At 36.1% G+C, this 22,218-nt stretch overlaps 3 protein-coding genes across 3 annotated transcripts; all 3 read right to left on the reverse strand.

Moving 5' to 3' along the window:
• Positions 1-4,222: 4,222 nt before the first annotated feature.
• LOC135071160 (cuticle protein 7-like) lies at positions 4,223-5,988 on the reverse strand. The gene is made up of 4 exons (XM_063964929.1): positions 5,907-5,988; positions 5,475-5,714; positions 4,899-5,065; positions 4,223-4,421 (listed from the first exon to the last, which is right to left on the reverse strand). The coding sequence occupies exons 1-4, from the start codon at positions 5,916-5,918 to the stop codon at positions 4,349-4,351; spliced, it is 492 nt and encodes a 163-aa protein (XP_063820999.1). The 5' UTR covers positions 5,919-5,988; the 3' UTR covers positions 4,223-4,348.
• Positions 5,989-8,210: 2,222 nt separating this feature from the next.
• Positions 8,211-9,927, reverse strand: LOC135071139 (uncharacterized histidine-rich protein DDB_G0274557-like). Its single transcript, XM_063964907.1, has 4 exons — positions 9,838-9,927; positions 9,423-9,767; positions 9,189-9,349; positions 8,211-9,098 (listed from the first exon to the last, which is right to left on the reverse strand). The coding sequence occupies exons 1-4, from the start codon at positions 9,847-9,849 to the stop codon at positions 8,333-8,335; spliced, it is 1,284 nt and encodes a 427-aa protein (XP_063820977.1). The 5' UTR covers positions 9,850-9,927; the 3' UTR covers positions 8,211-8,332.
• Positions 9,928-14,900: 4,973 nt separating this feature from the next.
• Positions 14,901-20,023, reverse strand: LOC135071174 (cuticle protein 7-like). Its single transcript, XM_063964943.1, has 4 exons — positions 19,924-20,023; positions 19,085-19,237; positions 16,263-16,429; positions 14,901-15,078 (listed from the first exon to the last, which is right to left on the reverse strand). Exons 1-4 carry the CDS (start codon positions 19,933-19,935, stop codon positions 15,027-15,029), a joined length of 384 nt encoding a protein of 127 aa, XP_063821013.1. The 5' UTR covers positions 19,936-20,023; the 3' UTR covers positions 14,901-15,026.
• Between the last annotated feature and the right edge of the window lie 2,195 nt (positions 20,024-22,218).

Consider the following 22,218-nt stretch of genomic DNA (forward strand, 5'->3'; position numbering starts at 1 on the left):
GGTCGTGACGAATATGAACATAATGCGGCTTGCGGATCTCGGCGATAATTTTAAGTTAGTTGACGGAGGTCCGTTCAGAATAGATTACTACGTGAATGGCGTTTGCGTATACAGATGAGAGCACATCAAGCTAATGATTATGAAGTCTTAGTTCGTTGTAATAAGTGATATTTTGCAACAAAACTGTAAAGCTTAGTGTGCTGCCCACTGTAATATAGACATTAGTATTTCGTATTTTGAAGGGCGTCTTAAATCGGTGCAATTGGGCCGTGTCAAATGATACAATGAGGGCTATCGTTTTAGCGCTCACCAGTTAGCGCCACTGTAGAGTAAGGTCCTGTCACTTGCTAGTAGCGAAGACAGTGGCACCAACTGGTGAGCGCTAAAGTGGTAGAAGGACTATCGCATTTGCACTCATCAAGATGGCGCCACTGTAGAGTAAGGTCCTGTCAATCGCCAGGGGTGCCAACTGATAAGTATAAAAACGATAGCCCTCATTAAAACCTTTATACAAAATAAACAATAAATGACTCAAACTATAGTATGTCTATAGTATAGTTGTTGAAATTCACGAAGGCGAGTGAGCTTTACATGTGTGGTGGCTCGCTATTGTTAGTTTTTCAAAAGTTTTGATAGACATTACACTATCGTTATGTACACAAGTAAAGCTCACTCGCCTTCGTGAGTTGCAAGAACTATAATAACATAAAATTATGAGTCAAAATTTCAGCAATATTATTAAAGTGTGGTATAAATCTAACATCCTGAAAAACAGACCAATCTGAGAGTCCTTCATGAATCGATAGAATCTTTCAACAGCATTTAATTTATAAACATTCTAAAACTGTAAAAATGTGTTAATATAATCTCTTGATCACCATTCATTAAGTTAATCATCTATACAAACTACGTTATTTTATAATATTTGTATTTTGTTACTAGGCACATGTTTCTAATGATTTCAAACTCTTTCCAGCAATATACTGTTCCGGTTTAAGTGTTAATAGTGTCAAATTTTTACACATAGTTCGTAGAGCTGATGGCTGCTGGGGCAGGAAAGTTCTTGAGTGGCGACCACGAACCGGAAGACTTGGCGTGGGCAGGCCTCCCACTAGGTGGACCGAAGGTCTGGTGAAGGTCGCGGGAGGTGCCTGGATGCGAGCGGCGCAGGACCGGTGTTTGTGGAAATCCTTGGAGGAGGCCTTTGTCCAGCTGTGGACGTCTTTCGGCCGAAACGAACTAACGAACGAACGTATGTTACTATGAAAATGTTTCTAATGATTTCAAACTCTTTCCAGCAATATACTGTTCCGGTTAAAGTGCTAATAATGTCAAATATTTCGCAGCACTTACTGTAACCCTCACGCTTAGGAAATAAAATACCTACATGATATTTCGTTATCATTCAATCTAAACATTTACCCATTTCAACACCTAATATACGAGTACTAGAACTATTAATTAGTTGAACCTAAGCTAATTAACAGTTTAGTAATTAATTTAAGGCTGAGTTGCACCACCTAACTTGGACCGTAACTATAACGATAACCGGTGTTTTTGTATGGAGTTTGACAGATTTTTGTCGTTTGTCAAAGTTAAAGAGCTACTATTATGTATGCTGTGGTTAACCTCGTAAGCCCGGATGTGCCTCAGAAGGAACTGAAACTTTGTAGTCAGTAACGCCGAGACATTTTCGGAGGTGAATTGTAAGTATCGCCGGATGTGCCCTCAGAGGAACTAAAACTTTAGCGATAATTTTAAGTTAAAAAATTCGAGCCTATTGAATAAAAAGAGTGATAGTCTATGGCTTAAAGTATTCAAAATCAGGTATCCGAACTTATTAATGTAAAAAAAACAAAATGTCACTGTCAAATTATCATTTTTCTTTGACAAGGTGGTTCTTCCGAGAGGACGTGATGTACGATTAATTTTTTTTCTTCACGTAAACGTAGTTTAATTGAAAAACTAACCAGTATAATTTAAGTTAAAATACTGCTTAACAAGCAAAAAAAATATTTTTACCAATTCGAAGAAGTTTTGTAAGATTTTTTTTTCGTTTGAAAATAATAGTTCTTTGCAAGGAACATTCGGTCTTGATGGTGAAAGTTTTATTTTTGTATATTTTTTCTATTGAGATGGATTGAATATTGGACTATTAAAATTATGATATGATTGAGAAAATTTACAATGAGAACGTTCTGATTTTTAGTTTAATAAATATTATAATTAACATGAATATTCACTTTACTTCTTATACATTCTAACCTATCATTATTGTATGTTATAAAGCCGATAGTACTTTTAAAAGTACTAATAATGAAACATTAAATAAAATTAAAATACTTGTGCCTTTTCAGTTACATTTATTTATATCATTATTGTATCTTTATGTAGTATTAATTTATTAAGGAGGTTACATTTATGTCTTAATTTAAAGTATAAAATACAATTTATTTACTTTTTCTTTTTAAAGTCTGTAATACCGAATGTTCTTTTAAGAGAAAACATTTTTTTATTATTTTTTACCTAAAATAAGCTCTATGCACTATTATATAGGGTCCCTGAAAATATGGGTGCAAAAGAAAATCTCTAACATAGAAAATTTTTTACTCGAAGTGCTCGGCGTTTACGACTTCAAATTGTTCGTTCTTCTGAAAGCACATTCGGCGATACTTAGAAGTCGACAAAATTTGCTCTTCGGTCTTACGAGGTGCAACCTCGCCTTAGTGTGTCATCGGTTTTGTTTCGATATTATGATTTGAACCTAAAATTAATGCTAGGTGATTTTAAGTAACGCAGCGTGGGACGTCCACCCACAAGGTGGATCGACGACATCTTAAAGGTAGCAGGAAGGCGCTGGACGCAGGCCGCTACCAACCGGGCAACATGGAAAGCATTGGGGGAAGCCTATGTTCAGCAGTGGATGTCCTATGGTTGAGATGATGATGATGATTTTAAGTAAAAAATATATTTTACTTATGGAACTAGATAACTGTGTAACTTTTCCTAGATCAGACATCAACGCTTCAATAATCAACTTATTGAATACATAAATATGTTAAATTATAATAACAGTTTACAAATCTGTAAAATCACACTGAATATAAAAGCTTCTTTACAAAAAGGGAGATAAAGAATTGTATAATAGTTAGTCATTGAAAACGTGTTTATTGTTACAGTCTGATAATTTTTGGTTCAGCATTGTTCTATAATTATAATTTTAAGAATTCGACGACAAGGAATAAGTCATTGTTTATTACAAACTTCTGTATGCTGTAAAGTGTTACGAATTCTTTGAAGTTACTAAGGTATGAAGTCGCTTAGAGAGAGATTTTTCTCAGGTTTGCTCTTATAATATTTCACAATATTAGCCTTTATTTAATATTTTGTTATTAAGATATAAGTTGTTATAGTATTTCTGGAATTTGACCTAATCCGGGGGTCGTTAGATATAGTATCCAAAAGCGGAAATAAAAATTGAATAAATGATTTGATTTGATTTGAAAAATTAGGTAAGTAATCGTATCGCATTGGTCAGGAGACTGCAGATTGTAATCAACCTAATTGTCGGGAAATAACTACTCTGTGATTAAATGTTAAGCTGTTGGTCAAATCAACTTATTATTATTCTGTGGTCAAATTAAGCTATGCAATAAGCAGCCTATGGCAGTTTTTAATGTCGATACCCGGATAATGGCCTCAGTGGTTGCATCCCACATGATAGAGTAAAATTAAAGCTCGTTTTGCCAACTGAAAAACTGATGTGATCAATGTTTTGTTTTCATTTCTTTCTCCTAAATATATTTTACTCTGTACCTACTCTGTATCATTGGTTTTTATGGTGGAGTAGAAGTACAGTTCGATGTAGGATCTTTTTCTCGTAACAAAGATTGACAAAAACCTTTGTTTTCAGAATTAAGAGCTCTTCTAGGTTTGAGTAAACATTTTTTTTTTGGTTTAGTTATGGTCTCCACTTATCATCTAACTAAACTTATGTTTATGTAATAAATCTACAGATTTATTCAGATGTATCAGGAAAATCGCATATAGCTCTCATAGTCTTTGGAATATCGATATCTTGCTTTTAAGCTATGTCAGAAAATGAGAAAACTGTCAGTTAACTAAATATGTGTAATGTTTTTTTAATAAAGCTGTATAATATAATGTTGGGATAAACGAATGACATAACTCTTGTATAGGATGGGTTATAATAAAAATAATGTTTTATGAAAAAAGCTCAACCATACTTTATTTACAGAACAATCAGCTTTTCCTAGCACACAGTATACAAAAGTATAAATAGATCGCTCAGTCACACATGAATCAGGGCAAAATGTAATTATTTAGCTTAGTAATGGTGGTAGTCGTGCGCAGGGGCGGCGTGGACGATGGGGGCGGTGTTGTGGACTACGGCGTTGAAACTGAAACAAGAAAAGATTGGGTTAAAAGTCGTAAATAAAATGTGGTGTAGGTTAATTTTATTTTACTAATAAATTGTATATTTGTCGCATTTTCATGGCGCTTAATTTGAGATACAAAAATGTGGTGTCAAAGTTAGTAGGCCTAGGATGCGCGCCGCGATAAGCGATATCGCGTCATTTTATCGATTTTGCCCATACATTTTGACGCCGATAAAAGTTATCACGTCACTGGTAGGTCAGATGTTTATGTCTGAGTGAGTATGTTTTCACAAAGTCTGAAGACAAAGCTCTCTCTATAAAAAAGAAAATTGATTTTTTCGTCAGGCTTAGTTTTTTATGGTCTTCAATAGCTTGATGTTTATCGTTTGTGTTTGTCTTTTTGTTGAAACTACAACTTTGTATGCAGCTTTATGTAGGTATATTTTTTAAAATTGAATTATGAAGATTGTTGAGTCTTTTTAAGTTTTGATATCTTACCCGTTGTGTGCGTCAGCGGTGTACTCGACCTTGCGGACGGAGCCGTCAGGCTGGACCAGGGAGTAGTAACCATGGACGGAGTCGCCGTCGCGGGACTCGTGCTGGGACTTGTGGTCGCCGGTGTGGGGGTCGGCCACTGAGTATTCGTAGTCGTATTTAGGGTGAGCCTGTGAAAGCAATCGGTGGCCATCAGTTGGATAGCAATTTCATAGATATTGTAGCATAATCAATGCTGGGAGGCAAATATTAGTGTAGGTAATGAGCAAATTATGCGTGTTCACAATGTATGCCATTGTTCAAGTTTTGTTTCGTGTGAGGCCAGTCAGAAAAGTGTTTAAAAAATTGAAAATTACTGAAGCATCTGAATTACTAAAATAATAATAAATAGATAATAAGTACGCGATATAATTCAGAACTTGGTCTTAATCAGGAAAATCAGAGTGGTGAAGCGTGATAAATAAAATAATGTTAAAGGCTCATTTCGCTTAACAAATGGGTAATAGAGCTGTAAATGAATGAATTCACGATGAATATTAATATCTAGAAGTTTGGTACATTATGTGTACTAGTACTTACGTATTCGTCATGCGCGTAGTGAGCAGCAGGGGCGGCGTAAGCGACCGGGGCGTAGTGAGCGACTGGGGCGGCGTGGACGACTGGGGCGGCGTAGTGAGCCACTGGGGCGGCGTGGACCACAGGCGCGGCGTAGTGGGCCGGCGCGTGGTGCTCGTCGTGGCGGACGATGCTCTGGTGCGAGGTGGCGTGCCCGAAGAGACCAGCGTTGGCCGCGGCCAAGAGGGCGCTGAAAGCTACGATCTGGAAGTAAAGGTAATTTATGAATATCAGCTTTATTTTGATATAATTGGGCCTATTCCAAACCATGTAGATCTTATTTTGATTTTGATCAAATTCCAATAATAGAAAATTCGATTTGTTTTAATTTTAATTATACTTTTTATCAAATATATTTTTATATTATTAATAATTTTAATATTATTATTAACTTACTTTGCTGAACATTTTGTGTTTAGTGTATAACAACCTAGAGTTGATTGATGTCAACGGTCCTGCAGAATGGTTTTATAGAACGCAGCCGACGCGTGCGCGGCCGGTGGGGCGGAGAAATGCGCGGCGCCTTGACTTAACTTTGACACCTCCAAGGTCGCACATTGTTCCGATATTAATACGGACCCGTTAATCACTGTCTATTCGACGGTTCACGCGAGCTCGCGTTATGCGATATCGTTTTTGAGATAGTGTAATTACCATTGTTATAGCTGTAACCCTAGGGGTCGGATACGAGAATGACTGTGCAGGCGGAAAACATAATGCGGATATTGATTATCCGTAATATTTTATTGACGTTAACAGGATCTAGTTAATATGAATGGAAGCTACAATTATGGGCAGGGCACATAGTAGGTACGCAGAACTGACGGCCGATGGGCAACAAGGTTCTGGAGTGGAGGCCACGTACCGGAAAACGCAGCGTGTGACGTCCACCTGGTGGACCGTCGACCTTATCCTGAAATGATGATGAGAATACAATTAAAGATCCTTACTAAAGGTACCAATAATGGAAACGGGACATTGACCGTTTTAAGCTGCGCGGTTTATTTTTGGTTGTTGATTCCGATAGTTATTTGAAGTGACTTTTTATAGGCGTTCAGGGGCAAGCATTCGAAGTAAAATTAGCGTGGCGACAAATTAGCATTGAAAGAAAAGAATGTTATGTTTGTATCCGTAGGTTATTTGCCTTGCTGGCCTTACTGGCTCTTAAAATAAACCCTACATTAATTGATTTAGGTTAATGTACAAAAAACAAGATTGAAGTTTAATTAGCATGCAAATGTGTTTAATTAAGTCCAGGTGACACTATAATAACCAATTGTGCGTTATCTATAGGGTATACATTTATTTAATATAGATCTTACTTGATTTAAAAATTATTCCCTTTTAGAATTGATAAATTTTAATATGGCAACAGCAAAGTTTTTTATGTGCTTGCTGCATTTCGAATCATTAACATTTTGGTAGTATACCTTGTGATTCATACTATGATTTAAAGATTAAGGTTTCAAAAATATCTAAGTAAATCGCATTTTTACTTCCTTTACGTTAGGTATTTAATTAGCAAATTGAACATTTAACTCGCTCGAGTGAATGTCGTATAGCTTGCTCTACACTAGTAAGTTGCATAAATCCTTTGCTCATAGGCTGTACGAAAAGACTTTGCCCAACTAATAATGAATACATTGTAGAGGCGTTGAAAGTATAGTAGAGAAGGTATGTCAAGTAGCGTGTATAAAGGCATTCTGGAATGTTCCAGAAAGTTAATGTAAGTGTGTCATACTAGATAATGGATAATGATCATAGCATGACCCTTAGTATTGAGTAAGATGGCCAAAAAGAGTCGCAATAAACTATTTATTTTGTTTAATGTCGACGCAGTTTCTTAAGTACCTAATTCGTAGTATTAGAAATATTGCAAATGGTTGTTTATTTATTACGGACTTAACACGCCTAAACGTTGTTTTTAATGTTTTCGCTTGAGAAAATATAGTAGTTTTGAAACTCTAAACTATTCTGCTTACCTTGGTCGTGAGTGTTAACTATTTAGTTTCTTGCGTTAGTTTGGACGTGGAAGTTAAGTATTGCCTGCCCTAATTTTTTAAGACTGCGAAAACGTTATTAAATTTTTTAATAAGTTGTTTAGAAACTAAATTTATGCATGTTATTTTTTTAAGCAACCGCTACTTGTCTATGTACGTAGACAGCTTATTAACGTAATGTACTGAAATAAGTTATTTTATTATAGAGATATGTATTTCTTGCTTTATTAGATTCATGCTCTCAGATGAAAATAAAATACGGACATCGCCCTAATAACTCTACTTTTTTTTAAATCATGTGACCACTAATGACTTAATATTAATTGATACTTCATATTTAAAAACGATATTAAGTTTTTTTCATCAATCGATACTTATTACAATGCTAGAATATATTCGTAAACAAATTATAATGAGAGGACTTTATCGATCAACATTAGGCCGAGTTAAAAGTTCCAAGGTTGATTTTGATCGATAGGCTATCAAAGTGGTAGTGTTGTCAATTATATTTCTATTTTGGCGCTACTCTATTATGTTTAGTAATAGATATAGTAAGTAGCCAGTGAAATAATAAACTCACTTCTTTAACGAATTTTTTTATACAGCGTTATTTTCATTGTGTGTAATATTTTTGATTAAAATGCATTTAAATGAGATTGGGATGTGTGCGTGATTTTTAAGTACATTAAAAAAAGAAACAAAAATTTAACATACATTTTATTCATAAACTTAAACAAAACAGCCATTGAAATTAATGCATCGAATCAAACTCATAGTTGTGACAAAATAATTGGTAATAGAGACTAGATCTGTGAGATTTATTTAACATGGGCGTTGAGAAGCTGGCAAAATAATGTAAGTTAGTGGAGAAAAGCTCAATCCCTTTTGTGATTGAGATTTGGCTTGTAAGCATCGGAGTACCTCATCATAAGGTACTAACACATTGGGGGATGGATCCTGGTGTGGCACGTCAACTACTTCTACCACTGCTTCGTGCGTGACCGCTGGGATTTCGGAATGTACTTCAACTTGTTCCACGGCTGGCACAGGAGCATGGGGATGCTCGTGCTCTGGTTCGGGAGCATGCTCTGTTATGGGGATTTGTTCAACATGCGCTTGTTCAGGTTCTGGCTCGTGAACAAGCTCGTGTTCTTGAACAGCTTCATGTTCAGGCTCTGTGTGCTCTACAACGACTGCTTCATGTGTGGGTTCCTTGACTTCTACTAATTCAACGTGCACGTGGTCATGACCTTCGGGTCCGTGGTCATGACCTTCGTGTCCATGATCGTGTCCCTCAGGTCCATGGTCATGGCCTTCGTGTCCGTGGTCGTGTCCTTCAGGTCCATGATCATGACCTTCGTGCCCGTGGTCGTGTCCTTCAGGCCCATGGTCATGACCTTCGTGTCCATGGTCGTGACCTTCAGGTCCATGGTCATGCCCTTCATGCCCATGATCATCATGAGATGGAGCATCAGTTGATACGTTTACTTTTAAATCTTCATGTTTCACAATAGGACACGGAGCTTGCTCACCTTTTTCGGGTTTTTTAACAGTCTCGGGCAAAATGCTTTTCACGACGACATTGAATCTATAAAAAAAACATAGGTAAGAAATGTATTACTGGCGATTTATTTGTATAATTGCATGAGCTTCCATACATTAATATTTAAGACATTACCCCGTCAAATCGTCAGCTGTATATTGCACTTCCCGAACGTACCCGTCGGGTTGCAAAAATGAGTACTCTCCACGGACTACAGCGCCATCACTTAGTTCACGTTGGGCTTTTCTATCGCCAGTATTTTCATCGTATACTACGTAAGAATATTCATAACCATGCTGAAATGAGAATGAATAATGCATTAATATCCTTTTATGTATTTAAAGTAATTAAATACAAAATAATACATACGTCCTTGTTTGCCGCAACCACAACAGGAATTTGTGGAGAGTTGTAGGAAACAATCTTAGCACTGGGGACTGGAGCAACTGGGGCAATGCTAGGACCAGAGACCACACACGGCGAGACGCAAGGCGGTATTACATTGGATACCGTTTGAACAGGTACGATTGATCCAATAGGCGCTGCTGATAAGCGAGCTATTTGGGGATCTGAGATCACGGGCGGAGCACCATAATTATAATATTCCAATGGAACTACATCTGGGCCACCAGACTGGACGTAAACTTTCGAGTAGGAAGCTCCATTAGCACCTTGTAACCATACAAGAGCCGTGACCAACCCGATGGCTGCGATCTGAAAGAAAAATATTTACATTGAAATTATGAACTCTCACAAGTTTTATTGGGTTAGGATGCCTACTTACTTTGAGGATCATCTTTCCTGGTGATCTGTGGAAGATTACTGATATTTTTGTGAATGTCCCCTCTTATAAAAGGTGCTTTGTTTATCTTAAAATATGCTGTTCGGTAATACCGAAACAAACCACCAATGTCGTTGAGTAGATGAATAGAGGTGAACAATTAAAATGTTAATGAAGATTTAACACAGGCTCCGTTTCTCTATCCTATTCAGAACTCGGTTGTTACAAAAAGCTGTTAATTCGGTGTGACATTAGGTTTTGTTTCAGTAGTCCGCTCAGTGCGTAACTTGTGCAACGACACTGGGAAATATTTATCTATTCCTTTATCCTTTGCAGTGAGTGAGACGCGGTTGGTCTACCAGGAAATCTTTGACGTAATCGTTTTACTTTATTGTGCCTGTGCGATTCTGAGTAGGTGTTCACAGTAAACACGAGTAATATAATAGACCTTTAAGCTACTGTACATAGAAACTTATTCTATGCTTACCTTACGCTTTACTTAACTTACGCTAAATAAATGAGGTGTAAATTTCCTATTTAGGTAGATACTATTTGTTACAAAATTTACGGACATATAGGATTTGTATTGAATTATTATGTACCGACCTATATTGTAAGTTTTTCATGCTATTAACTTACAATCAATAAAGTGCCTATTTATTCGCTTCAGTTTTTGGTAAATTAATTTTGGGGGATGCCTACACAAAATCTGTTAGCAACGACTTTCGTTTTACTGATTGTGCTGCGAAAAAAATAATAAGCTATTGTTCAGTTCAGTGTTTTGTACTACTATGAGGAAAAATAAAAATTTAATACTTTAGTATAGTACTTTTAATGTACAAAATTCATAATGTCATTGTTATCCATTAATTCATTCGATTCAAGTGAAGTTACGAAGACGAAGTACGAAGTTTAATATCGCACGAGAATTTTGCTTTGTTTTTTAAAACATGCAACAAACTTAGTATTTTACCGTAACTCTACTTACAATACTTTATACCTATTCACCATGGAGTGAACTTTGTTAAATGTTTCGACTAGTATGAGTATTCTTTCAGGCAATGGCACTGCTAGACGTACATATCTACGAAGTTTCACAAAGCTCGCTTTCCGCTTTTTTACCCAGCTGCTGTTAGCTAGACTAGGAAGATCTCTATATACCATCCATCGAGCAGATAGGTGTATAATTCTCACTTTGTGTACTAGGTAGAAGGTATTAAATAATTGTGAATTAATATTGATATTTGGATTGGTTCAGTAGGTGTGGAAAGTATTTATGTAATTACTTACAAACAAGCATATTTTTTCTACAATAATTTGTTAGCGTTTTTTTCCAATAGGAAAAGTGATTCAAGAGAAAGGTTTTTTTAAGTATACTTAGCACCCGTCCGAAGTCAGGGCGGGTCGCTAGTATAATTATAATAAAATACTTTTTGAGCGACAAGATTTTACGCAATTATTATTTTTTCAGAGTAGGTATGTAAAATAAACAAGAGCTACGTGACAAGGTGTCTCTTTCAAATTTAAATTATCTTAGATGAGGTGTTGGCATCCTTGAAATATACTTACTTCCTGCAATATTTCTCCGATGCTGTCTCAAGACTGTTGTGAGTGTTATTACTAATTACTTACTGTAACGATTACCTAATGAAGATACTGTTAATCTTTTTTTCTGCTTGTTGTTTTAAATTGCACTAAGCTTCTTATTTGTATCGTATAAATTAGGTACATTAATTGTTAATTATGTGACGCTATTTTTTATGAGACTTTTATTTATCGTGACAAACTTAATAGTCCAGTCAAATTAGACGTGACCCCTGCATTAATTCGCATACAGCTGAAAATTGGTACGAATGTTCGGAGCACCATTATGAATTAACTGTGAAAAGTCCCCATCGATCCGACATGTGCTAAAAAAAAAATTCTATGTCAAAGTTAAAAAATACGGGTTTTTGAGATTTTCAGCCAAACGGTAAGTTTTATCACAAAAATATGTATGACAAGGTTTAAGACCATACAATTATCTATCAAAATTGTCTATACACTTTCTCCTAAGTGTCAGCGTTTCTGAGATTCGATGATCCGAAGAGTCAAAAAAGTGTTTTCTTCATAACGGTCTTACACATAAATCCAATGTGATATCGCCTCGTGTCACGACTCAGCATTGTATCATGATGTGTTGTCAACGTCAAATATAAAATGATCAACCTCAATGTCGTCTGTCATCTTTAATTATCGAAAAATGGGTGCAACTTTGACGAAGGACTGCACCGTGAGTTTCTAAGATACGAAGTTTTCGTGTCTATTACGTTTAAGAGCTCTTATATGCACACGTCACTACTCTACTTGTAACTCTATGGTCACTCTTTTAGCCCAGTCAAGTCAGAAAATCCAGGTTATAATAATTTGCATAGAGCTGAAAATTTGTGTGAATGTTGAGAACACCATCCTTAATGAAATGTCAAAAGTCCCCAACGATCCGTCATTTGAAAAAAAAATTTACGAAGTCCAAGTTTTTTGCATTTTTCCGCCAAACAGTAAACTTATCATAAGAAATGACAAGAAATAGTAGTAGATCATAAAATTATCTATTAAAATTGTCTTTGCCCCTTTTTCCTAAGAGTCACCGTTAATGTGGTAACGATGCAAAAAGTTGAAGAATTCGCATTCTGTTAACTACTCCACAAGTCCACAACTTCAACTCTATTAAAATAGTTTTGAATTGAACAGGATAACAAATACATCCTAAAAAAGGCCTACTGGGGAAACCTGGTAAAAAAATGCGCCAAATAACCATCATAGGTGTTGTGGAAACATGTGCATTTAACGAGAACATCTTTACTAACTTTTTGATTCGTTCTACCTCATAATCGGTGACTCTTAGGAAAAAGGGGCAAAGACAATTTTAATAGATAATTTTATGATCTACTATTATTTTTTATCTATTTTTATGATAAGTTTACTACTTGGCCAAAAAATGCAAAAAACTTGGGACGTCGAAAACTTTTTTTTAAAATGACGGATCGTCGGGGACTTTTGACATTTCATTTATGATGGTGTTCTCAACTTTCACACAAATTTTCAGCTCTATGCGAATTATTATAACCTGGACTGTCTAACTTGGTCGGGCTAAAAGAGTGACCATAGAGTTACAAGTAGAGTAGTAACGTGTGCATATAAGAGCTCTTAAACATAATAAACACGAAAACTTCGTATCTTAGAAACTCATGGCGCAGTCCTTCGTCAAAGTTGCACCCATTTTTCGATAATTAAAGATGACAGACGACATTGAGGTTGATCATTTTATATTTGACGTCGACAACACATCATGATACAATGCTGAGTCGTGACACGAGGCGATATCACATTGGATTTATGTGTAAGACCGTTATGAAAAAAACACTTTTTTGACTCTTTGGATCATCGAATCTCAGAAACGCTGACTCTTAGGAGAAAGTGTATAGACAATTTTGATAGATAATTGTATGGTCTTAAACCTTGTCATACATATTTTTGTGATAAAACTTACCGTTTAGCTGAAAATATCAAAAACCCGTATTTTTTAAGTTTGACCTTGAATTTTTTTTTTAGCACATGTCGGATCGATGGGGACTTTTCACAGTTAATTCATAATGGTGCTCCGAACATTCGTACCAATTTTCAGCTGTATGCGAATTAATGCAGGGGTCATGTCTAATTTGACTGGACTATAAGTATAGTAAAGATAGTGTTAATCTGAAAATAATCGAGGGATTCCTATATTCAGCAGTGGACCTATGGCTGCTGGTCGTGTTCAGGTGAATGTAGTTTTTTAACGCTACGGTGAACTTAAGTGATTTTTTTACCAGTTTCATTAGTGAAGAATTAAGCTACCTGCCTACCCAATTTTTTTCAGATTTTTGTAATGGCTATAAATATCCCATTCTTATTACTTTTTGAACAACATTGGACCTCGTTTGAATTAAGTAATGGCATTTGGGCATGAAAAAGCTTAATTTTGGTTTGTGACGCAATTACTAGTTTTTTCTTGCAGCGTCGCCGGTCTGACACCGAAAAAAACGGGACAAAACTATCGTATGTTTTCCCCTGGGTCCTGAACTATCTCTCTACCAATTTCATCTAAATCGGTTCATTGGTTTAAGCTTGAAAAGGTAACAGTTAAACGGAAAGTTTCTTTCGCATTTATATTACATATGTATTAGCAAGTACTGAGCCGTGACGGCCGAAGGGGCAGCAATAAGGTTCTGGAGTGGAGGCCGCGTACCGGAAAACGCAGCGTAGGACGTCCACCCACAAGGTGGACCGACGACATCATAAAGGTAGTAGGAAAGCGCTGGACGCAGGCCGCTACCAACCGGGTAACATTGGGGGAGGCCTACTTTCAGCAGTGGTCGTCCTATGGCTGAGATGATGATGATGATTATCAAGTACGGACATATGTATCTTTTATAGTCGGCTGGTTATGTTACATGCTCTTTCAACCAATAAATGTAGTATTATTAAATTAATTCAATATTTTTCTTTGATTAATAAAATCGCTATATGTTCTGCCTCTTTCTTCTTCTAGATGAGAGATAGGATGTTTGAAACTAGGTATATCTACAGGCAAGTAACAGATTTAATCTGATCCATATTTTGATCTACTTACATTAAAGTTACCGAAAGCAAAGAAACTATGTATTTCATAACAATCTTTAGGTAAGTACGGTGTGCGAGTTAACACAAAGGCTGCTAACCGTGTCGTTGATACGCAGCTTAAACAAACAATCTTTATAACTATGCTAAGGGTTCCACTTGGTGAGTACGTTCTTTATGGTCTTTAAAATGCAGCATAATGTAAAACCATTTGTTACGTGCGGTTAAAAATATTTTTTCTTAATTTTTTTCTCATTCTCAGTGAATAGGTAGGTAGTATATTTGTGTTATCCAAATAGAGATTTCTTATTTAGTTTAAGGTATTATATTTTTAAAAATATTGAAGCGATTGTTAGTTTGATGGTAGGTACTGCAATTGAAAGGAAGGTAGAGAAGGAAGTCAGAAAATAGAAAATAAATTACAAAATAAATGTTTTTCGAACAGTTTATTTCGCCGCAGTCTTATAAAAAATGGATGTCGACTAAAGACTATCTATACATAAGTTTTAAAGGAATAATATCACATGGTTGGCAGTGGCAAGAGCCCGCACTAGGGCTTAGTGGTACTCGGGGTGCTGGGGCGCGGTGTTGTGGACTACCGCGTTGAATCTGTGAACAAGAAACATTATATTCAGTTAATTTCCTTACTATCCATTTTCATTACATTCTTACTATTTATCTAAAGGTCTTTTACGCCCATATTAACGAACATCCTACTATGAGGTCTTACAGTGCGCGTGAACGCAGAGGGTCACACACAAACCAATCACAGAGCTCGAAGAATCAACGCTGTGCATTCGATTTGCTGCTTTACTTAAGCAAGCATATTTGTGAATACGGGCGTTAGTCTTCACTGCAGGTCAGATCCTCACCGATCTATTAGAGGCAAATAGAGTATTTAGCACACTTGCACGTGTTAGGATATTTATATGTACTGTTGATTTATATTAATAATCTGTCAGTTAAAATGGCGGCTGTGCAATGTTTTGTGTGTGTAGTGTTTAACAAGTTAAATAGTGTACCAATTATACATATTTACCATGGAATATTAATATAAATCAGGTATGTACATATAAATATCCTAACACACGCTAGTCATGTTCGCATATTCTCTTACCATATCCAAGGGAACAGTATGGACACTACACACCACACAATACATTTAGTATGTTAGTAAAATACATAGTATGAACATTCGTGACCCAACGTAAATGTTCGCGTATGGCATTTGCTTCAGGGGTTAATAGTTACGAGCGCCAGTCACTCGATTAAATCATTCAACTAAATCTTCAAACGTGGATATGAGACATAATGCATACGATATAGGTCACATTGGAAGCACAATGCGATAATGTGCTGAACTTTACATTTGCTCTACCATTCAATACGCACACATCGAATTCTATTCATTCAAAATGTCACGATTAAAGGTTCACAATGATCAAGTGCAACTGTGCCATTTAAAAAAGTCATACCTACATTTCTGTTAAATACATCTAATGAATGCATGGCAAGACCTGCATCCATTATATTATTTCTACAATCACATGTAAGAAAATCTGCATCAAACAATATGAGATTGAGTACAAGACGTCATTTTAAGCTTATTGTGTACACTAAGAATTGAGAGTGACTGTGATAGTGGATGTGGAAGGGACAGAGTTAGCTTGCATAGTAGTTAAGTTCTTCGCATTAGAAGAGAACAAAAGATCGAAGAGCAGGGTTACTGACCTGTGACCGCTATGAGTAATACCTAGTCGTCTTAAAATTTCATAGAGGGATGACGTGCTTACCCATTGTGATCATCAGCGGTGTAGGTGACCTTGCGGAAGGAGCCATCAGGCTGCAGCAGGGAGTACTCGCCCTTCACCACGTCGCCGTCTCTGGCCTCGTGCTGGGTCTTGTGGTCTCCGGTGTGAGGGTCCGACACGGAGTATGAGTAGTCATATTTGGGGTGTGCCTGGAATCAACATGATGATACATGAGTTTTGAATTCGGAAGACGTTGAAATGGCTTTTGAGAGGGACGAGACACATGTTACGATTTTAATGTCAAAGGTATTACAAATTAAATTGCGCATTACTGATTAGTTTTAGCTATAAGTCGACATGGTATTTTTGATGTTCAGTATGAAATTGTGGTACCTACTCATAAATAAAAATGCTAATTCAGCTAGATAAATTGTGTTTTAATTGCGTATTTGATAAAGAAAAGTAAATGACGTACTAATGAAGTTATTAGGTTGTTTTGAAACAAATAAAAGTATTTTGAATCTCACAAGTAAATCATTTTGGTAACATTGCAATAATTACGAACGATAACAATCGCTATTGTGCTAATATAAAAAAAGAAAACAATTGCAACCACTGACACACATGTAGCAGATTTTGAAATAACTTAAAGATAAATACGGTAATAATTGAAGCACTGCCGCCGGATTATGAATCTCAGTCAGATTAGGTAACACTGAATTTGAATTCAGTCAAACCAAAACAGTTTGAATATCGAATAGGCAATTGCGATCCCATCAATCAGAGTGAAGGTCCAACATTCCAGCACTTTCGAATCGCTCCACTTTGGATTATTTAAATCTGTCAATAGTATTGCGCAAACCTTCTGCATTTGGGTCGACATCGCTAATACACATCTACTATTAAAGCGGTCGTGAGTGCATGCTGGTTTATGCAAACAGTTCGTTTTGCCAGGTTTCATGACAGTCATTATGTCCCTGGCGTGGCGCAACACCCTGGGAACTCGTGTTATCGCCGCACAGTCACGACTAGGATCACGTTATGCAATCGGTCCGAATCGCTGGCGGCTCGATTTATGACAAAATCATAAAGACAACGGTCTCATAAATTACACGGCTCGCTCTTTAATTTTCGAAGTAGGACGATTTGTGGGCGATTTAAGTCCTTCGACAAATGTCTGACTATTGGTCGGACAATAATTCCTTGTATGCAGCAATAGACGTGCCGAGTGGTCGCATAACTTGATCGTAGGTTTGCCGAATAGATTGCTAGGTTTTCATTGTACCGAAACGGTCAAAACCCATCCATTAGTTAGATTACCTATGAAATCGAAAATTTCTTGCAGATTCATGAGTTCATAGTTCCTGTGAACCTACTTGTATTTATTTCATTTCTATGTTTTTCTTTGTTGAAACTTTTTCTATTTATTGAATCTTTTGAAAATTGGTCTTCTAAATATTTCCTACGTTTATTGATAGCTGATAAGACAGTCATAATGTTACTAGCTCTAAGTTATATTTCTTCTAATTCTCCATACAAAACAGTAATTTTATAAGTTAGCACCTAACACTAATTTTGTTGATATGTTTATTTGCACTGCCTTTATTTTGCTCTCCATTGATTCACGACGTATCTTTAATGACGACAAAATTAGCAGACATAAAGAATAATTACCAGCGAATACATCTTAGGTCTCAACAATAGAGAACGGTGACGTAACACTGGCAACGAGGGATTGTGAGCCTACAGATAGGTATCGTATCCCGGAAACAGCTTTGATTGTGTTGTATCGTACACGCGAGTTTATGCAAGCTATCAATTAGTTACTTGCTATTGTATTACGTCATTACACTTAGCTAGGGTAACAAAGCAAGCTCGACTACTCTAGTTTGAGATATGACGAGTATTTGCTAAACGTAACTGTTAATTAGAAGAAAATTGCGATATGTAACTTTGATTTGGGTGGATTTTTGATTCGTCCTTGACCAAATTCTTTATAATTTTTAGTGTGTGAACATTTCGTGCGACAGTGTTGTAATAATGAGTTTTGCGACTATTACCGCAGATGTATGTTCTTATTACTTACGTTGAAGGCTACTCAAAATGTAAAGCGTTAATAATATCTTTGTTATACATAACCACGACAAACGGCTTCAGTTACGTGCTGCGTTCATCAGCGAATTATAATTTTGTAATGGACGAATGCGCTTTTAATATATTGCAACTTGAATTATAAACACGATTGATTTTGATATCGTAATGTTTATTTAAAAATAAGGAAATGGTTTGTTTTTATTCAATTAGATTTCAAGTGCTAATTAATTGACTGCAAATATTCGTATGATTGATATATTTATTGTAATTTATTTGAAATGTTATAATTTTACAGCCTAGTATTTAATACTTTACGTGCTTTAGGACTATTTTTCTTTAAGAATTACTCGAGTTACACGCTACAGTGATTATACACTTGAACTAGAAAAAAATCATTGCATATTTTATTTATTCTGTATCAAATGTAAGTTATCCAATATCATATCAATAATAATAAGTGATAGAGATATCTAGATGGAAAAAATGATGGAAACATCATAAAAAGGTTCAATACCTTCAGTATTGCAATGGATGGAATTGGACAAAATATTTTAAATGTTCCATTACAATAAGTAACTATGCCCCGAGACTATTGAACCTACTCTTGTTGGGTCCTAATTGTTCATCTTGGCTATACAAGAGTTGCAGTGGTGTGAAAGAGTCTTTTTTCGACGCAAGCTTATTCTTTCATGAAGTAGTCGATCTAACAGGTACACGTGTACCGAATAGATCTCAGCAAGATTTACAGAAGTCTAAGCTATGTTACTCACGTGATAGTCGACATGTGTGTCCTCATGCCCGCCGTAGTGCGCGACCGGCGCGTACGCAACCGCTTCGTGGCCGTACGCCTCGCCGCCGTGGTAGCCGCCCAGCTGAAGCACGCCGGCGGACGCTAGCGCCACTACGGACAGGATAACTGCGGCCTGGGGATGAAACTATTGTTAGATAGAGTTTTCGAAGGACCAAATCCTAGGAACGGTTTAATCAAAAGCAGAAATCCGAAGATGAATGAATATGAAATGGGGTTGTGAGAAATACAAAAGAAGAGAGTTAAAGTAAACTTTAAAAATAATACGATGTTAGTTGACATGCGTGTGTTGGGATAAAGAGGTTATTATTTTCTTTTGAGAAGTGTTTTTCTTTTACCACGAAAACTGCGTGCATTTGTCTGAAATGTCTGTTTTTAATTAGGTGTAAAGTTAGTCGGTGTATTTGTTTAGAAGTAGGGTTAAAGTGCAACATACAAACTTGAAATATAATCACAAAGAGAAAATCTACATTCAGACTTTTCTAATGATGGAAAGTGCATGTACAATAAAGAAGATAAGATCTAAATTGTTAAGCAATCCACTTAGCGTGCGCTGTGCGATCGTGACAAGGAACACGCAGGTTCAAGTCGTTTGTCAGAAAAACAGTAAAGTTGAGCTATCAGGAAAATTGAGTATTCCTGCAAAATTCCCAAAAAAATCCAATGTAAGTTCCCGCTTGTGAGAAATTTGAATTTGGAGCACGCCGCGTTTGGTAGGTCCTTGCGTTTCGATCCATATCACTGCTATTTTGGTCCTTTCACTACTTCGCAACGGGATTGCGAGTCGCGGAATCCACTTACTTTGGCGATCATTTTGTGTTTGAATAAGGTTTGCTTCGTCCCACCGACCACACACAACTGTTGCCGAAGAGCGAAGCACTCGACTTTTATATTAGTTAACCGGCGAGATGCGACGCGTACGCGCAGTGTACGCAAGAATACGGTAGTTTGATAATGATTTAGCAATTACGTAAAATTATGTAGTGTTTTGCCTGGTTCAAGGTGAGAAATTGAAATGACAATTGGTGTGAAGAAAGTAGATCATTGAGATGTTTTGCTTCGTGAGGAAGTAATTCACCGCTTACGTGCTGGGACATGGTTTTACAGTCGGTTTTCTACACAATACTCGTAATGGTGTGAACAAGCTTTGTGCTAAAAGAATTAAATCATCAGCGAAAAAGGTGCTTATCAAAAATAGAAAGACTCCTTGTTAAATTGTTGCTTGATCTATAAATTGCACCATTGTCAATTTCAGGATTGATACGGTTTAATTAAAGGATGTATCTAAAATTAAATATTACGGACTGGTAGATGAGTATGAGTATGTCATCGTGTTTCAACATCCAATTTTTATAACATTTATGTTATACAACATATGACGAAGTCTACATTAGAGCACTAAAAAGAAATCGAAAATTTTATAGATCAAAAAGTATGATAGATTGATGAATTGTCATCGGGCCTATCAATTGATAATTTGATAAGATAATTTCCCCAATAAAACACTATCTCGGTATGAAAATATGCAAGGATTGCTTTTCAGTTGACCTCATTAAATTTAGACCAGGCAGGTGCTATTTAATATCCGTAATGATCTGTCGTGAGAAAATATTTCATTAGTGAATACGAGTAGGTATGTAATTAATCTGAGACACTATTGGGAAACATTTGATTTGTTAGTTTAATTTAAGATTAGATTTGAACAAAACCTGTGTATTATTTGAATGTCTTCATAGGAGACTTTCGTGTGTGCATTGATATAAAATAGTGTGTGTTTTTTTTATTTAGGCTAGTAGAGTTTGAACACGCTTAGTATGAGCTAGGAGACTGTGGTTTACGGTTTAAACTACTCAGGCCCGATTCGACCAAACTTTTATCCCAGAATAATTCCTGGTATAACTGGCACATTGACAGTATAAATATGGGAAATATGTCAAAATGTCGAATAACTGATGATTTATTCTGAGATTATATTTACTCTTGTTTGGTCGAATCCACCCTGAGTAGATTTAAGCTAAGTAGGTATAACTTATATAAAAATACGTAACTACTTGCTTGTGAATGATATTATGAGCATGTACGAGTTATAGTATAAGCTAAAAAACTTCATTCAGACACCGGACATTAGTGTCGGCGTTAATTGTTGCAATGTGATTAGGACAGCCCGCTATAGCTCTGTCTGCTAGCTAAATGAGAAGATTGACTATCTCTATTGCAAATTAAAATACCTACTTAAAATAAGACCGTAACGAGTTAAATGAGTAATAAAATTAATTAAACCACTTTTAGGTAATTTTTAAGCACTCAAGGTTGAACATTTCGTAATATTATGCTTATGTTGCTCTTTGCAGATGCATCCATTAATATGAATAAACGAGAAAAAATGCCGTATCATTATTTTGTAAAGGTCTTGTGAGCTGTAAAGTTACTAAGAGCGCGTGTTGTTCGGTTCGCGTATCGAATACCTATTGATAGCGTGTTTTTTGCTTTTATTTTACACGGCAAGTTTAACCTTTCTTCAGTATTTTTTACGATTTTTTTATGTTTGACCCAATTTTGCGACTTGTGAACCTAAAATCGAAATGCCATTTATCTTGGTAACTATAACCATGGGTTACCTACGTGAGTGCGACAAACGTTACATCGAATTTTGTTTCTTCGAAAACCTTTCTGCGAAGTTATTATACTGCGACGCCTTGTTATATCGATGCCTTGTTACTGCGATGTTACGTTACATTGAAAAACTTTACTGCGAACGATTTTACTGCGAAGCCTTCTTTATTTGACTTAGCAGATAGATAAAAAAATGAAATTACATACATACATACATAGAATAAAGTGGGCGATACAAAATTATAGATGAAATAAGATTATAAATACATTACATTTTATTTACTTATTACATATATTTAACAGTTACATCTTTGATTAAATAACATAAGAATAGAAACATAAATATAAATAAATTTTAAAATACGACTATAAAATCGTTCGCAGTAAAGTTTTTCGATGTAACGTAACATCGCAGTAACAAGGCATCGATATAACAAGGCGTCGCAGTATAGTAACTTCGCAGAAAGGTTTTCTAAGAAACAA

The sequence above is a fragment of the Ostrinia nubilalis genome, chromosome 4 (genome assembly GCF_963855985.1).
Source record: "Ostrinia nubilalis chromosome 4, ilOstNubi1.1, whole genome shotgun sequence".
Classification (NCBI taxonomy): Eukaryota; Metazoa; Arthropoda; class Insecta; order Lepidoptera; family Crambidae; genus Ostrinia; species Ostrinia nubilalis.